We start from the raw sequence: 18,853 nt of genomic DNA, 5'->3' as shown, positions 1-18,853 counted from the left end.
TTTATCACTTTCCATCAGATTTCCATGGTGTAAATACTCCCACAATAACTAATTTTAAGCTATCAGTGGTGTATCACCAAACAGGGAGTAGGAAGAAATGTGTGCAGTCTGCTCTCTGGGAGAGATTTGCTTATAAACCTTGTCTTACCCACCATTTAGTCAGGCACAGTCATAACTTATTCCTTCCTTGCAACTGCTTCTTTTATGCCAAGCTTATCACTATCTTACTTAAAACGTTTTTGTCTTATGATCTTCTTATTTCAATAATATTCTATATGTTCAGTTAACTTTTAGATTCTCTCCCTACCCCCTGTTGAAGTTCATTTTCATCATCATTAAAGAGTATAACAAATCATACAGTGAATTCTTGCATACAGTTGGCAGGTAGAGGAAAATCACCCAAACTTCTAGATTCTGCTTGGGCTGGATGAGTAATCAAAACAATATCAGTCAGGTTAGCAAAGGAAAATCTTAATTTAGTAATGTATTGTGGAGATTTTATAAGGGTGTAAATTCTAAAGAATTATAGAATGGGCTTGGATATTTATTTTGTTTTAGAAACCTGAGATATCATGTAGACAGGGAGAGACTTCACATGTCAGAGAAGGGGTTGACTGCATCCTCACTCTGAGAGTAAAGATGAGATGTTTAAATAGAAAGGACATTTTCACTGATAAAACTATGCTTGGATGAGACATTCCCAAACTAAGTGTTCTGGGTTACAAAGAGAGGAACAGTGATGGCTTCTCCTATTAGGGAAAGAGTGAAAGCTCAGGGAATGATGATTTCTTCAACTAGAGAAGACAGGAACTGGTACAAGGACTGGGCTTTTCCTCAGCTCTAGTGTCCTCACTGATTTCAACTTTAAACAATCTGCATTCTTTAAATAATGACATTCAACTCCTAAAGTTCACTGCATCTTCATTGAGTTAGTTCTCCATATCAAGAGGCCTACATGGGACACATTTAGAAAAGCTTTCCTGACACTTTTGGAGAGACTGATTTCACAGTAACTGTCAACCAGCTTAAAAACAAACACTGCCTACGAAGTTAAATCTCCCTTGTGTTGTCTTTTATTGATTCCCAGCTTCAATCTTGAATTTGTTCACATCATTCATAGGTGCTTATTTGCTTTTACTTTATGTCTGTCTGTCTACCTCTGTGTATTTTGAAATAATACATAGTATTACTTTATATATTTTCAATTAATATGAAAGCTGTCATATGATATATATTCTTTTCTGATATGATTTTTTATCAACTTTGTGTTTGTGAGGTTCATCCATACTGATAATTGATATCTATAATAGTTCATTGAATGTGTTTAGCATAATTTCTCTATTCACTTATTGCCTCCAGTAAGGACCATATCCCTGCCTCTAGATGTCTATAAGCTTTCTTCCTTCTCACTTGCATTCTCACTTTTCTTTAGTTGACTTTTTATTATTTTTTTGTATACTATTTTATTGTTTTGTATTTTGAAATAATCTCAATGGTAAAAAAGACTAGTGACAAAGAGCCTTTTGGTCCTTAAGTCATAAATTGCCTACTTGGTGCCTTGTCCCCAGGCAGTTTTGAATGCATTTGTGTAAATAAGGATATACTTTTGCAGAACCACAGGACAGCCAATAACATTATCTAATTCTTAACTTCATTCAAGATTAGCCCTTTATTTCAATAATGCCATTTTAGCAAAAGTTGAGAATCAAAGATCCCATTTTATTTTTATGTCTCTTAGTCTCCTTTAGTCCAAAACAGTTTTCAGTCTTTTTTTGACTTTGGTGATGATGGCTCATTCTTAGGTTCTGTCAGTTATTTGTTTGGATTTTGCTCAGATTAAATAAGTATAAAAGACTCAGTATTAATAAATTAAGTATTGAAGAAAAACTCATTATGATACAAATTACAGCATATGTGTTTCTTTAAAATGTGTATACAAATAATGAATGACACAGTCACCATTAATCACCAAATGAAGAATTTAGACTGATTAAAACCCATATGGTTTGAATGAAAATGTACATAAGTTGAATTTATTCTTTTACTTTTGAGAATACTGTCCAGTTTTAACAATGTTCAAATTTTCAGACTAATTCACAAACAACAGACACTGAATTGTACCCAAACATTGGTTTTCTTCTTTCTTATAGCTATTATCTTCCTAAAAAGTTTACCCAGTGTAACATTGAAGAATATCATGAATTCCTCAATAGTGGAGGTGGTGCTTGTCTTTTCAACAAACCTTCTAAGGTAATAAGTATGCTCGGTTATTAGTTATAAATATTTCTAAAGTATTATTGCTGCATTTCAGTCATAAGTCTTAAAGAAAGTTGTTCAACTTGAGTGATATGTACACATTCTAGATATGCTTACTGTCGATATCTTCAAAGTTCAGATTTATTTTTGGGTATTTGCGGGGCTATTACTGTTGGGAATAGAAAGCAGATATAATGAGTGTTTACTTTCTGAAATTTTTCTGGTTTTTAATATGGCCAAATGATAATTCATGGTTAGCTTATAAAAATGGTTTCATTTTAGTTTTCTCTTGCTTATTAGATAATTAATCGAACTTGTATTGCCTAACAGAATGGGCAATATGATTAAAATTAGAAGTACTTCTCCTTATAAAAGCCAATTTTTGCTTAAAGTAGAAAAATCTGTCTGTACCAAGTTGTTGTTTTTACTAAGAACAGTGCATCTTCTGACTAGAAAGCACATCTTCCTCACACATCTGGAAGACTTTGCAATGTTTAAGAAGAATCCTCTGTTGTTGCTCATTACCCAGAATTTGATGTGTTTCAGGACACCACAGCCATATGTGACATTATTTTTGGAATAATTTACTAGGTTTCATTCTTTGTTCACTATAGTGAATTTTAAAAACTGTATCACATTGAAATGAAAAGCAAATGGACAATTTTAAGACTACAAAAACATGAGAAGGAATATTTGAACTACGTTGTTTCTGCTAAATAAAAACAACTTGTCTTTTTACCCAAATAATTACTTTGAGCCTAGAGTAGGATACCATAATTGTTTTTCATTTGTATAAGTTTTAGTTTTGACTATCAAAGCTATCTCATTTGTTAAAATATCTTTCTTACCGAAAATAAAATTCCTTTTGTGGTAGAGGAGAGAGTATTTAAAATAAGTGGAAATTTCATTGTTGCTTTCACTAGATTGTTTTGCCCTTGCTAAGTACATATTTGTGTGTATGTATGTGTGTAAGTGTATGTCAATAGGTGTGTGTGTCACTTTCATTATATCATATGTAAACTTTGATGAACATTTGAATTACTAAGATATATATGGAACATAACAAATAATTTATTATTTATTTACTAATTTACCTATCTCTATAAGATAAATTATACCCAAAAGTAATAAAGCTAATGGAAAGTTTTGACATAAAACAGTATTATGTACTTCTGTACACTTGTTCCTTCTGTCTCTGGGAGAAATTATTGCTGTTCTCTGAAAAACTTTGTTAATAGGAAGATCTATATATTTTATTAATGAATCAGTGGATTTATTAACCTTTGTATTTTCTAGAAAGTACACTTTCTTTTCACAAGGAGATAAATTTAATAAAGGAATTTTTGTAGATGATTGAGTCTCCTACCAATGTATGATGTAGGTGGGCAGCTAATATTATTATCATTATTCTGTTAAATATTGAAACACTTGGATTCTAAGATGATGACCAGCTATTTGCCCAAGTAGCTGAGCCAAGAGTTGAATCCAGACTTTCTGACTCCAAATCTCTTGCTTCTTGTTTGAAATGAAATTTCAAGAGTCATTCTGGCTTGGTTTTAACCAATGATTAGATCATCTTTTATTTTAGTGGCATTTACCAAATTGTACTTGATATGTATGTTAAATATGTAAATATTACTAAATCTGAATTTGAAACAGAAGTAGACATCTGTTCTAAAGTTCCTAAGTCTTAAGTTCTCAAGTCATGTTTTCTAGTTTAGGAAAATAAAAATATATTTTGAAATGATTAACAAGATGTTGGCTATACAGGTGTAGCACTTACAGTCTTTCATAAAATCCTAGGTATTGATTTTTCTATATTTTATTTACACTTTTGGTTTTCATTCACAGCTTCTCGATCCTCCTGAGTGTGGCAATGGCTTCATTGAAACAGGAGAGGAGTGTGATTGTGGGACCCCAGCAGTAAGTCTCAGGGTGTTTTGATGATGTTTTTTAGATTATTCAGGATCATTTCAGTCCCCCCACACTCAGACATAAACAACAAGTGTTATATCTGGCAATTATATAGGATCTGTGGAAGACAGATCCTATATATACATTTTATAAAATATTATACACATTTTAGAAAATATTCTTGTACTTTTGGGAAATGTCAGCACTTTCTGATGATTTTCAAATATTTATATTCCTTAGGAATGTGTCCTTGAAGGAGCAGAGTGTTGTAAGAAATGCACCTTGACTCAAGACTCTCAATGCAGTGATGGTCTGTGTTGTAAAAAGTGCAAGGTAAAATAAATGTGATTAATGGCTAATTCAGAGGAAAAAGAATACAGCTGAATAAAATTTTAAGGCTAAGTAAATATAATCTCATACAGCAACTGTTCCAGTTTCTCGGTAAATATTTGTTGAATAAATCAACATGTAAAATTTCAATAGCAAATAGTACTGTGTTACTGATTATTTGTTGATGGACTCACTTTATTCTAATGAGTCTTTAAGGAGAATAGGATATCAGATTTTCATATTGCCCAAATGATGCAAAGCATTTTTAATTTATATCATGTTATATTAGGTTTATCAATTCTGGAACCTGCCATTTTTGAACAAAAATTCTTTGTTATCAGAGGCTCTTTGTAAGATAACAAGCAGCACCCCAGCCTTCTACTTACTAAATGCAAATGAATGCCTTTCTCTGTCATATTAAAAATATCTGCAGACATTGTCAATGTCCCCTTGGGTGCAGAATCACACCTGGTCTTATCACCACTGTCTTAGGTGATACTCACAAGCATGCTCTTCAGATAGACAGATATTCCTTCAGATATTCCTGATTTTTACAATTGAGCAATTTCAGTACAAAGAAGTGAAATAAGGTAGGAGGCTCGTTCAGCTAGAGAGGGATGCCATGCAGCTGCATTCTAGATCTGCTGGCAGCAATTTTTGGTATATATGTACTTTACCATTATATCTCTGGCAGATTTTTAAGACAAGTGAGACACTGGAAAAAATCTCTAAAAGCACTCTCTAAAATGGAAGATTAAATCAAATATGAAACAGACATTTTTCATTTTGGCTTATGCTGACTGTAAATTCTGTCAGCTTCTCTAACTTCCATTGCAAAAGATCCCCTATCATGTATTTTAATCATCCATTAGATAAAATAAGCCTGCTAATCTGTCACTTTCATTTATTATGCCATTTCTTCTTTGATTTATTGTATTAGGTTATTAATGATGTAAAGAGAACTATCATTTCAAGGTACAACATAATAAAATAAAAATACATGCAATAAAATAACATAATTAACTATCTCACAAGTAAGTCACAACTGTACCTGTTAAATACTATCTTTTTTGCCACTTCCTCTGCCCTCATCCTCACCCCGGGATGAGGAGATATAGAAGATGAGAATTTATGTGTATTTCTATTTTTCCTATAAATATTTATAATGACGTTTCTAAAAATCAGAGTTGGCAAGGATTTTCAATAAATGGCCAGATAGTAAATAGTTGAGACTTTGTGAATCCTAAGACCTCCCCTATGAAAGTAACCATTAAAAATGCAGACACACCATGTTAGAGAGCAGTGGTTACCTTGGTGGTGAGTGTGGTGTGGACATACATCTTAAGAGGTGATCCTCTTTGAATTACACATGATATAAACCAGTGTTACCTCAATAAAATTTAAATAAGAGAGAAATAATGAAAGTGGTTGGCTATGTTCCAGTGAAACTTCATTTCTCAAAATAGGCAGTAAACCAAATTATGCCCACAAGCCATAATTTGTGTACCCCTGCTGTGAAATATTGCTTATTATTTGTTTATTATTCCTCCCCTCCCCAGTTACAGAATGTAATTTCTAATGGGGCAGGGAGTTTGCTGGATATACTCATTGCTATATCCCAGCACTTAGAGCAGGTCCTCCCTCACTATAGTTACTATCAGAATTTTTCTGGCAATTCTTGAACTCTTCTTTCAGAATTGCATATAACCTATCTTTATGTATTTCTACCTCAGATATTCTAAGATTGTGGTTTACCTCAATTCAAAAGGAAGAGAACAAGACTATATGAAATTAAATGACCTCTCTTATTAATGCCTTATTTTTAGGACCTATATAACCCCTGAAACAAATTTCTTGCAGATTTTATTCTTGTATTTTATTCTTCATTGAATCCCCTTTGGCTAGCAAGTGCCTAGCAGGGTTTAAATGTCTAGTAATTAGTGATGAATGAACTAATACAAATTTTGTTTGGAAATTCAAAAAATGTCTGTTGAGATCCTGACTGAAGTTGGCAGTGTGACAGTAGAAAATTGAGATCCTTGTGAGGTTGACAAGGAGAAAAGTTTATACAGAAGTTAGGGGTGGGTATTCCAAATGTGGTGTATGTTTGTGCGCACAGAGATAAAAACATAGAAGGTTCTAGTCCCAAAGGTTAACATTTTGCAAAGGGATTAAAGAAGAGAGGGAAGGATGATTTCTTTATATGTGTGTCCCTGTTTGTTTTCCTATATGAATATTCTTCAATTTATAAATTCATTGAGCTTAAAAACTAAATTGTATAATTTCTACACAGAAAATATTTGAGATGCTTGAAAACAGAAAAATTCCAAAAAAGAATAGAAACATTAGTAAAGAATATGTGACCTATATGTATGTAAATATATGTACATATATACATGTGTGTGGGTGTATATACATATATATGTATATATGTATATATACATATATATATATACACATATATATATATATATATATATATATATGAGGCAGGAGAGAAGGGAATGGGTAACAGGGAGGAAATAGTTTTGCATGAAAAATCTTAACTTTTGCAGTTTATCCCCAAATGCCATTTTCAAGATTTTGGCAGATAAGGAAAAATATATGTATGTTAAAGGTGCCAGTAACAATGAAGGGTAAAGTAGACATCCAAAAGCTATTTGGACTAAATTTGGGCTGACTTGCCCTTTAGGTGGAGATACACCATTAAACACTCTTCTATTTTAGCAAGATACTGTAAGCACTATGTGTGATGACTTTGCAGATTACTTCTTACATGAGAAACTGCCTCTGAAAATGATTAACATGTCATTCAGCAACTGTGGTTTTCACAGACTACCATCTTAAAATAGTCTAAGATGCTCCCATCCAGACAAAATTTATTTGCTTTTTCAGAGATGATACTGTGACTTTTTTTTTTCCCTCGGACAGTTTTACACATTGATTTTTGTTCATTTTAGTTTCAGCCTATGGGGACTGTGTGCCGAGAAGCAGTAAATGACTGTGATATTAGTGAAACATGCTCAGGAAATTCAAGCCAGGTAATTTACAGAATAATCACTAAAACTGTTGGGGGGAAAACAGGGTATGGATAATGCATTGATGCCAAGGCAAAATGTAAATGGACAAGATGTTCATTTTCTCCTATCAACTCACTCTATTTTTCAGGAATTTAAGTTTCTATAATTAAAGCTTGAGCATATGTTCAGCATAATTTTGTCTTAATGTTCAACTAACTTAACACTGCGTGAAGGCTTTAAGTCACTTGTTTTTATTTTAGGTAGGGAGTATAAGGCATTTGCTCTTTGTCTTCATGTGTAAAAGAGGAAACACAAAGACTCTTTGTATCTAGCTGGGTGAAACAGGAGCCAGCCAAGGCAGAGACCCACAGATCCCTGGATTATGGGAAGAGGCAGGCTTCTCTGGCTTCAGTCTTGTTTATCTGAAGTAGCATGTGTCACCTCAGCCATTAAGAACTGCTCTTGAATTTAATATCATTTAGTCATAAATAAAGAAGACAGGAAAATTGATCAACTCTGGCTAGGGTTCACAAATTTCATATGATCAATATATAATTCAGGAATTCCTTGCTTTGCATGGTAGTAAAGACTAAAAATTAGTGTAAGATGAAACCATGTGCCACTATGTTAATAATTAATGTAAAAACTAAAATAGTTCTGTCATCTTTATATTGTCAAACTATTCAAACTTCTTACTGTTGGCTTTAAATAAATAGGGAAATGAAAAAACAAGCATTTAGCACACTAAAGTAAACAATCATCAAGAATAAAATTATTTCTTAGTAAAAAATTTATCAGTTGCTTGAACTGTATTTGCCTTTTCTTCTAAACTTTATATATATATAATAAGCATCTTTTCTCTGCCTTGTTGGGTTGTCAAATTCCTTTCTAAGTTTGGATCCACTTTCATCATTTTATCATTTGTAAATACAAAGTCATGAGATATCTCCAGGAAATGTGGAGATGTGACTGTGAAGTCTTCCCAGTTTGCAGTATTGACATTCCTAATGTCAGCAGTTTTCTGTAATATTGAATTCATATTTCACTTCCAGTGGCCTTGCTTTTCATTTCTTTGCTGTGCTTTCATCTCCATTGACCCCCACTTTGATTATCTAGTTTTGTAGTGTCAGATGCGCTCACCCACAGATAGAGAGGCGACACACTGTACACCGTGTTTCTGTGGATGAACTGAATAACCAGATGGAAGTGACCAGTTCCTGACACACTTTGAAAGAAATGACAAGATAGGTCACTGGCTGGGTATCTTTTATTTACCTTGTGATGAGTAGACTGTAAAGCTTGTGTTGTATGTAGTTACTCAGTTAATATGTTATGGTAAGTGAAACTGGAACTGTGTTATTGGGGTACTAGTACTACTTAACAAAATATTTGTAACTGAAATTTCATGCATTTTAGAACCATGCAAAACACTGATTGTTGCAAATTTTTGCCTGTAGAGAAGAATTCAATATTCTATACTTAACATTAACCACTAAACATGCTTTATTTTAATAGTAGTCATTTTAAGAGATTAAAGATTATTTTCCTTTTTTACTTCCTAATCTTCACTGTTTTTCTAAGCTACTGCCTCATAATGACAACAGTACAATAAATGAGTTCCTGGTGGGAATGCATATTAGTACAGCTTCTTTGGAATATGATTAGATAGTTTATGGACAATTTTTTTAAATCATAAATCCCAAAATGACATACATAAAAAGATGCTTTTGTTTCACTAGTAGAAACAGCATATATTGAAGATGGTTACAAGTGAATAAAACTAAATGAATACAGTTAGTAAACTGGTCCTAATATTTGTTAGATCAATGCAGTATATTATAGTGATTAAAGATAAAAACTAGGAAAAAAGTTTATTATGGCAATTTCTGTGAAAGTAAAGGGAAGAAACAGACTATAAAATGTTTTCCATAAGTCAGAAAGAAAAGGAAAAATACCAAATGGTTTCTCTCGTAACAGGAATATAACGGAACAGGCGAGGAAATAGTGATAATGATGAACAGCTATATGCCAGAGACATTTTGTGGGGGTGGAGTGAGGAAGGGGATCAAAAACAGTGAGGGGGGGATAATGCACTGGACTATGGTGATGGCACATGGGTGATTTGGTGGTGGGAAACCAAAGGGAATTGTAACTGAGATGGAAAAATGCACAAAAATATGTAAAAATAAACTATTATAAAATTAAAAAAAAAGTGTTTTCTGTAACCTTATCTTCTTATGCTTACAACTATCAAATTTTCTAGAAAAAGGTATAGACATTTATGTGCCAAAATGTGAAAAGTAGTCGTCTTTGTGTGGTGGGAGAGTCCTATCTTTAACTGTTTTTAATTTGCTTTACATTTCCCAGCTTTTCTCATGTGTATATAATTATTATGATGATATAAAAATATATCATCAATTAAACAATTAACTATATATATTATAAAGCTTTGAATTTTCTGCAATTGCTCTCTGGTAAAATGGAGCTAAAAAGCATGTCTTTTTCTAACATGCTCAATGGAGGCATCTGTTCAGAAGTCATTTTAAGTGTGAGGAGCTGTGTTAGTTCTAATGTGTTCTTGCTTTTCTTGCTCTGAGGAATAGAGTAGCTGTATAAAGCAAGATGCTCTTTAAGTTAGTCTTCGTTGAGTCTTCACTGTCAGTTCTTTTTATTTGTTACTATTTAATCAAATTTCACCCCTGGTAGAGCCTTATTTGTTAAAGAGAAGTGTAACCGTTGTATTTCCCTTTGATTTTTCTTGTTCTTTTTAAATTTTATATTCAGATGTTTTAGGTGACTAACCATATTTTTAGACTTTTTATTTTTAGTGTTCATTTTAATTTGTTTTTTCCTTTTAATGAAAACATTAAAAGAATTAGCTAAGTCTGCTGTGCATTTAGCTCATAATTCTATTTTCTTACTTTAGTGTGCCCCAAATATTCATAAAATGGATGGATATTCATGTGATAGTGTTCAGGTAGGATACTTCATTTTTGCCTAAATTTTTCATATGTATTAACCTGAAAGAAATACTAAAATCTTAACAGAATATGAAAACTACTTTAAATGCTTTGTAATCAATATTTTTCATAAATTTTTATAATTCTTATCCACTAGATTTCCCAGCCATATTTACTTTTGCAATATCTGATATTAGCAGACATTGAATTGCTAATGGGTATGCTTTTATATTTTAGGGAATTTGCTTTGGAGGACGGTGTAAAACCAGGGATAGACAATGCAAATACATCTGGGGGCAAAGTAAGTAAATGATGCAGGTTGATCATTTTCAATATCTGATAACAGGCCAGCTTCTCAGAGACATGTGAATTGGTAGTCAATTTTCAACCACTTTATGACTGGGGGAATTCTCAAAGCTGCTGCGACTGCATGTCTAAGCAGAGAAAGGGACCTCCTTTGAGAAGACACAGTACCAATCCACACATCTTGGCTTGTTGATGATGACTTTTGACCAGTAAAGTTCATGCCTGCATAAAAGGCCAAACCTGTATATTGACTCAACCTATGCTCTCTTCATCTGAGTGTTTTTAAGCAACACTTGTACAATGTGGGTTGTATTTGGACCCTTGATAGGGCATCCTTCGCTTACAACTATAGTATTTTAAAGTTGCTTTTTCTTAAAAATATATTTGAACTCTGGTTCTTGTTGCTTTACCTAGTTATAGGTAACCTTCTGAAGTAGCTCTACAGTATCAGAAATTTTAATTTTATTCCCTTAAGATTAAAATTTTCAGAGAAAACTCAGATTTTTAGAGAAAAATATATATTTACATTTAAAGCATGTTATTTAAATTCCATCTGTTTAAATTTGTAATTAGATATTGAGTAATTATTTTTTTTATCCACAAGTGTTTCTGTTTCTTTTAAAATCAGTTTTTGTTTTAAACTTTTGCAGAAGATAGTTTGTTTTAGAAAGCAAGCTTTGAGATAATCTTTAATTGTCACAAATTGTGGCTAACATCCCTTTGAGAAGGAAAGTATAGCTGTCTTTTGAAGGAAAGAACAACACTGGGATGGGGGGAAATTTAGTTGTGCAAGTTTGACCAAAGACAGATAGTTTTTCTTTTCTTCAACTGAGTAAATCAAAATAGTAGCTGACAGCAATAAGTAGGAAAAAATCTACCAATATTATATGCATATGTGTGTATGTGTATGCACACATATATGTATATATATGTGGAGCTGACCTGATAAGGTTGCAAAATAAGTCATTTTGAGCTAACATTTAGACATTCTCACCAACCAGCCCTAGCTTTGACAAAATAGAAACCCAGAAAAAGTGTTGATAACCCTTAAAATGGTATTTGACTAAGAGCCTGAATTCAGGCTTCTCTAAGACAAAAGAAACTTAAGGAGTTTCTGATAACTGTCAAGAGTTAGAAAGTAGAAATTTTTCCTTCTGTTTCTGAGTCTTTAATTATAATGTGAAAATATTTTAATAAAATTCTCTTTAATAAAAGTTGCCAAGTGAGGAATTCATGCTTTGTCACTGAGATTAAGGCATGGATTATTGATTCAAGGACCATTTGGTATCATCTTCCTCTAATTATTGACCAAACTTGGGAGAGTATTATTTGTCTAACCGGTTGCCTGAATCCTATCAAAATCTAAATATATTTGTTTTCCAATTCCAAATGAATGGCCATGAAAAATGTTCCTGAACTGGGAATATCTATGTGAAAGGAAAACTTGGAGTTATGGGCACGAGTTTTGGAATCCGTAACATTGCAGTGAAGAAGAATCCTTAAGTGGCCGCTCACATATTATATCCCTCACTGATAGAAAACTCTTTTCTATTTCAGAGGTGATGGAATCAGACAAATACTGCTATGAGAAACTGAATATTGAAGGGACAGAGAAGGGTAACTGTGGGAAAGACAAAGACACGTGGATACAGTGCAACAAACGGTGAGATAGAGAATTTAGCCTGGAATTAGCCCACAGTTAGTTATAAGCACCACTTTTTCAAATGACTGGGATTTTTCTATTTTCTGCATTTCTCAGACATTCTGTTGCTCAGTCATCTCATCTCTTCTCAGCCTTCCAGCATCTCCTTGGCAAGAGATTCCCAAATCTTTATACACTCTGACCTCTCTTCTTTCATAAAGCCTAAGTGATACTTGCAGCTGCCGCCTGTGTTTCTACCTGAAAGATAACTGCCAGCATCTCAACCCAACAAAAATCAAAGCCAAGGGACTCTGTTTCAATACAGTTGAATTGAATTAACTGACTCTGACTTACCTAGAACTTTTTTTTTTTTTGACCAAAAGTCTTAATATCACACTGCCTTTCTGTTTAGAGGTCTCAGAGGGATCCTTGACTCCACTTCCCATCTGACCAATTGCCAAATCATGTTGTTCATCCTTCCTACTCCCACCCCATTTGTCTTTAATTGGTCCTCTCAGTTCCATTTCTGTTCCCAATTAAGACCTGTATTAACTTCTTAACTATTACAAAAGTAGTTTAACTATTACAGAAGTCTTAGCATAGTACCATAAATAATCTTCTGAGTTTTTGGCCATGTCATTTCTTGTTCAGATTTCACCAATAGAAAAAAATATTAGCCAACTTTTATTGAATGCATACTCTATGCTTAGCACTGTATGGCAATTTGCTTAAACTATGTCCTAAAATCATTATGGCAGTTCTTTTCACTTTATAGAGGAAGAAACTGAGACAAAATTAATTTGCCCCATGCCATGTAGGTAGGATTTCAGAGAACTCAAGACAGTCTGGTTTTAGGATTTATCTGAAACTTTTTGCTCATCCTGTCCTGCTTAAGAGAATAAATTGGACCCTTGGCATTCTTATCTCTTCTACAACCAAAATTTCTTCTTTCTTTTCTACTCTTACAAAGCAAACTCTGCTTTTCCAAATATGTACATTATGTTTTCTATCTCCATATCTACACTTATGTTAGTGTTTCCTGTGGAACCACACCTTTTCCCAGTCCATTACAAGTCAAACATTTATCTATCTTCAAAGACCTGATTGGATTCTTTCTGCAAATTCTTTGTAAATTTATTCTAGAAATAAAATTATGTTCTTCTCCTCTGAATACCTATAGTCCTTTATGCTAGTCTTGTGACAGTTGTTACCAATTCTGTGTTTTATAGTTGTTTATGTGATTTCACTTTTCCTTGGCATATAATTTCATTGAAGGCTAAAGAGTATGCCTACTTTTCTTAATCCTAAAGTAATTATTCAGCTCCATGTACACAAGTAGCACTACTGAATGAATCTCTTATGTTGATAAAGCATATTTATTGATGTTAACTACAATGATTATATAACTTAAAAATTGTTTTTTAAGAATAAGTTAATACTTTTTTTTGTTGTGATAGACACACTGGTTCTAATATTTCTCTATCTGATAAAGCCTAACATTTCCCTATATAATCCTAATGATCAGTAACTAGTCTTCATATGATATTTATTGAAATAAATGTTTTATCTATGTTAATAATGAAAATGTATTAAATATAGAAAATGTATATTACAATAGCACTGGTAAAGTTTTTTACAGTTAAATTGGAATTATGGATGATAGAATAATCAGAAACCTACTAAAGAAGGGCTCCATTAGGGTATTTGTTTGGGAATCTATGCAATATATACAATACATATATTTTTCTTTAATTCTGAAGCAATGACTGAAGAAAAGTTACATTCCAAAAGAATACTCATCCTCGGGTCATTCATTTATTTATGAAATTAAAAAAAAAACTTTTAGCATTTCCTGTGATATGTTATCAGTAAAGATTTTCTGACAGATAAAGGTATCTTTGATGGATAATTCCTGTAGACAAATATTTGAACTAATAGATAGTAAAGGAAAAACCTAGAACACAACTAAGATCTTGGTAAAGCAAACACATTTCACCATTTAAAGCAACAGATAAAATAATTTGAGTTTATTTTGATTACAATTTGAATAAGTAATATAGTTGATGAAAAACAAATGCTAAAATGATGTAAGATTAGTGCATAATTATTTGGTTTGCTCTATCTTTGGGTAAGGAAGTTAACCAGTGGTACTCTTAACACAGGGATGTGCTTTGTGGTTATCTTTTGTGTACCAATATTGGTAATATCCCAAGGCTTGGAGAACTGGATGGTGAAATCACATCTACTTTGGTTGTGCAACAAGGACGAACATTGAATTGTAGGTAAGTGTCTAACCATTCTGGGAAAACTTTAGTCATCTTACTTTGGAGAAATGCAGTGTAGGATTACTTCTATTTTCAGTTCACGTTCCTGTTAATATGCCCAAGTAGAATCCAACCAATCATTAAAGGTAATTGGGTAAATCCTGGCAGAAAAGAGATGAAAAGGCTATCAACATTAATTGACATGACATATTATAAGGTTTTTAGAAATATATTGGTCAGTGAAATCCTGCAGGGTTTAATTTGCTTTTCATTCTTATTAAGGGGGAAAACAATAGGACTTCTAAGTAAAGTAAGTAGATTAAATATTTTCATCTTCTTTTGCTGCCTTCTGAAATCCCACTACATTGGCACCAGTTGAATCTTTTTAAGGAATTCACATACCACAGTGAAGCAGAGAAAGAAAAAGGACAAAGTAGTAATAAAGGAAAACAAATGGGTCTGTGGCAAATGATTCTTAAAACTAAAAAGCTGAATCCCTGTCAGTAATGGAGAAAACTGAGAACTAACCCATTTTGTAGTGTTAGTCTCCAAAGGCTCAAAAATTACAGCATCATTTACTTTTGGAAGAGGAAGTAAAATATTTTGGGGTGGGGAAAAGGCAAGTATAAAGAAGGTAAGTGAAAGCCTGCTAAATAAGCAGTTAGATCCAGTTTTTTTCTGACTCACCTCAGCTGGGGTTTTTTCATTTCCCTTAAAAGATTTGAGGGTAGGCCCTCCCTGGTGGCGCAGCGGGTTAAAGCACAGCACTAAGAAGCTAAAGCCACTTCAGCATGAGTTCGATTTCTGCCTGCCCCGGAGGTGACCACATGGCGTGGCAGACCTCTCCTGACCCGCCCGCTGCTCCCCTAAGCAGTGTACTTCGTCGATCTGCCTGTTCTGCTCCCCACTCCGTCTCTGGTGAAACCTCTTGCTGCTCCTGAGCCTCTGGCCTGTACCCCAGTTCTGTATTCACAAATAAATAAATCTTAAAAAGATTTGAGGGTATATTAGACACCAAATAAAATGTAAGGACAGCAGGCAACATTGATATCAGGGTTGTGAAGTTAAGCATCCTCACTGATGGTTAGTCAGAAAGCACTAAATTTTTTTATCATCCATGTCGCCCTAATTAAAATATGTACAGATTATCAGAGGTAAAGAAAGTCTGTAATAATTAAAACAAAAAAAAACTAGGGAAAAAACCCACTTATCTATATTTATGAGGTAAGCTATTTCTTTCATAAAATAAAAATAGAATATTATTTTTTTAAATGAGTAATATTCAGAAAAGAAAAAATGCTGTTGGAAATTTAAAATATAATGGAAGAAATTAAACCTAATAGTTGAAATTATTTCCCAGAAACTAAGGGAAAAAAGGCAAAGAAATGAAACACAGGGAAAAGAACACTCCTAATTAAAATGGAAATAATAGAGAATAGAGAAAACAGCAGAGAAGAAATAGCCAGTGAACCTTCAGTATAGAACTAAAGGACTTGAATATCTGTATTTACAGGTAAGTGCCAGGTACAATGAGTAAAATTAGAGGCATATTTAAATATACCATCATAAGATTTCAGAACTTTAGGTAGGACGAGGAAAAGAATTCTAAATGTTTCCAGAGAGGAGGAAATGGATCAGATATTAAATGGTTTAGGATTTATTAATAGGGATCCTGGAATGACTTCTAAATTAGAATTTTTGTAGCCACATAAATGATCAATTAAGTATGAGGAAAGAAAAATAAAAAACTTCAGATGTGAGAATTTACCCAAAAATTGCTCCCTTGTGCCCTTATGTAGGAAGCTACTGGAAATAGTATTCTACTATAATAAAGAGTAAGCGAAGAAAAAAAAATTGCATGGAATTTAGGAAACGATATGCTCACTACTAACTTCCCTGGGAACAGGGAATGATGGTGCTGGTAGGGAAATCAGAATGTATAATTTTAACCAGATTCAGGGGACAACCATATCATAAAATTGTAGGAGAGACTTCAGGAGTGATCTCCACTAGTTGATCATCTGATGTTCTGTTACATATCTTGAATGGTGCTCCGAGTATAAAGGAGACCTGGATAAGTGTTTTTTTGGCAATTTTCTTAGAAATGTAACCCAGGGAACAAATCCAAAGAGCACTTAAATGTGCTACTGAATTGTCCCATGCTAAGGAGCACTTATATAGACAAAAAAATGATGGCTAGTCCACAGATTTGCTTTCTGCAAATAACGTTTTCAGTAAGTATAGTTCTGACTGGTAGAAAGCTCTCAAGTGATGATTGGTGGGGTTTTGGTACTGGATTCCCTGGCAGCTGGCTTTGTCTCAGTGCTTTTCCAGAGATAAATGTGTCTGAGCATGGCTGGACATGCCCAAGCTTGTCTGAACATCCCTGGGATCTGACCCTGAACATCCTCCAATTCTCTTTTCAGTTACACAGATACAAATGATTCTGAGACATTTCATATCTCAATAGAGATTTTAACAGCAATGTTGTATTACTTTTCAGTTAGTGATCAATTCACAGGAAAGTAGTGAAATAAACAGTAAACAAATAATATACTTGCCAATCTGAGGGAAAATGAAAAGTTATATGGGGGAAATGGTTTAATTATGACATACTATATTGCTCAGCTGAAGAAGATTCAGTGTCATAATCATGAATTTTTTGGTTTATTTAACAAGTTTTATGATGAGCAGATAGATGAAAAAGTTAAAAGTCTCAAATTTCAGAGGGAGTTCAACCAACAATACCTAAAATGGAAAAATTAAAGAGTAGTACAAATTCACTAATGATATGTGCATTAAAAACAGAAGAACCAAGAGTAAAATGTAGTTTTCTACAGTATGTATATTTTCCAAAACATTGAAAATAGTTCTCTCATATGATCAGCAATTTCACACCAAGGTACCTATCGAAGAATGCAAAAACACTAATTCAAAGGGAAATGTGACCCCCTCATTTGTTGTGGTACTGTTTACAGTAGCCAACTTATGGAGACAACCAGAGTGCCCAAGTGCAGATAAGTGTGTTAGGAAAACCACTCAGCTATAAAAAAAGATGAACTCTTTCTATTTTCTTCAACATGGGTCTTTTTGGAAGGGGGATAATGCTAAGAGAAATAAATAAGTCAAAAGGAAAAAGACAAATTTGAATGGTTTCATTTACATGTAGAATATGGAAAAAGAAAATAAAGGTTCAGACAAAATCAAGCCTCCTAGAAATCTGACCATAGAATTGAGGCTACTAGAGGGAAGAGAGAGAGTGGAAAGCAAAATGTGGAGGGTGCCCAGTGACTATGGTAAAGGACTGTGTGTGCCTTGGTGGTGTGTGTGACTGTGGTAACATACTCTGAAAGGGTGTGATCCACTCTGAATCATGTTACACACCGCTGTTACCTCAATTTAAAAAAAAATCTATCAATAGAAAAAAGGCAGTTTTTTTTTTTCAGGAAAGGATATGAAGAGAAGTAGAAACAGTAGATTGCTTTATTGTATTTTTTTTTAGATCATTTTTTTTAAAGATTTATTTATTTGTGCATACAGAACTGGGGTACAGGCCAGAGGCTCAGGGGCGGTGAGAGGCTTCACCAGAGACAGAGTGGGGAGCAGAACAGGCAGATTGACGAAGTACACTGCTGAGGGGAGCAGCGGGCGGGTCAGGAGGGGTCTGCCACGCCATGTGGTCACCTCCGGGGCAGGCGGGAATTGAACTCATGCGGAAGCTGCTCTAGATTCTCAGTGCTGTGCTTTAACCCGCTGCGCCACCAGGGAGGGCCTAGATGAGATTGTTTTTTAAAAAATACAATAAAGCGGGCCCTCCCTGGTGGCGCAGCGGGTTAAAGCACTGCACTGAGAAGCTAAAGCCACTTCTGCATGAGTTCGATTCCCGCCTGCCCCGGAGGTGACCACATGGCATGGCAGACCCCTCCTGACCCGCCCGCTGCTCCCCTCAGCAGTGTACTTCGTCAATCTGCCTGTTCTGCTCCCCACTCTGTCTCTGGTGAAGCCTCTCACCTTCCCTGAGCCTTTGACCTGTACCCCAGTTCTGTATGAACAAATAAATAAATCTTTAAAAAAAAAAACTCACCTATTGTTTATTTCTACATTATATGCGGGCTTATTATATTAACTGGTGAAGTTACATTAATGTAGCATTCTCAAATC

The 18,853-nt window shown here is 33.9% G+C and overlaps 1 protein-coding gene across 12 annotated transcripts in view; it reads left to right on the top strand.

Annotated features, from left to right (window-relative positions):
• ADAM22 (ADAM metallopeptidase domain 22) overlaps window positions 1-18,853 on the top strand; it is a 186,668-nt gene that overhangs the window by 129,273 nt on the left and 38,542 nt on the right. For all 12 annotated transcript variants that reach the window (XM_004676867.2, XM_004676866.2, XM_012720863.1 and 9 more), the window contains exons 15-22: window positions 2,151-2,250; window positions 4,108-4,179; window positions 4,411-4,503; window positions 7,461-7,541; window positions 10,447-10,497; window positions 10,718-10,781; window positions 12,344-12,449; window positions 14,591-14,710. In XM_004676867.2, the coding sequence (XP_004676924.1) occupies window positions 2,151-2,250; window positions 4,108-4,179; window positions 4,411-4,503; window positions 7,461-7,541; window positions 10,447-10,497; window positions 10,718-10,781; window positions 12,344-12,449; window positions 14,591-14,710 (687 nt within the window). The remainder of the gene's footprint in view (window positions 1-2,150; window positions 2,251-4,107; window positions 4,180-4,410; window positions 4,504-7,460; window positions 7,542-10,446; window positions 10,498-10,717; window positions 10,782-12,343; window positions 12,450-14,590; window positions 14,711-18,853) is intronic.

Source organism: Condylura cristata, unplaced genomic scaffold (assembly GCF_000260355.1).
Source record: "Condylura cristata isolate star-nosed mole 26May11 unplaced genomic scaffold, ConCri1.0 scaffold00005, whole genome shotgun sequence".
NCBI lineage: Eukaryota > Metazoa > Chordata > Mammalia > Eulipotyphla > Talpidae > Condylura > Condylura cristata.
Note: the sequence above shows the minus strand (reverse complement) of the source record. Positions and strands in the feature narration are given on the sequence as shown.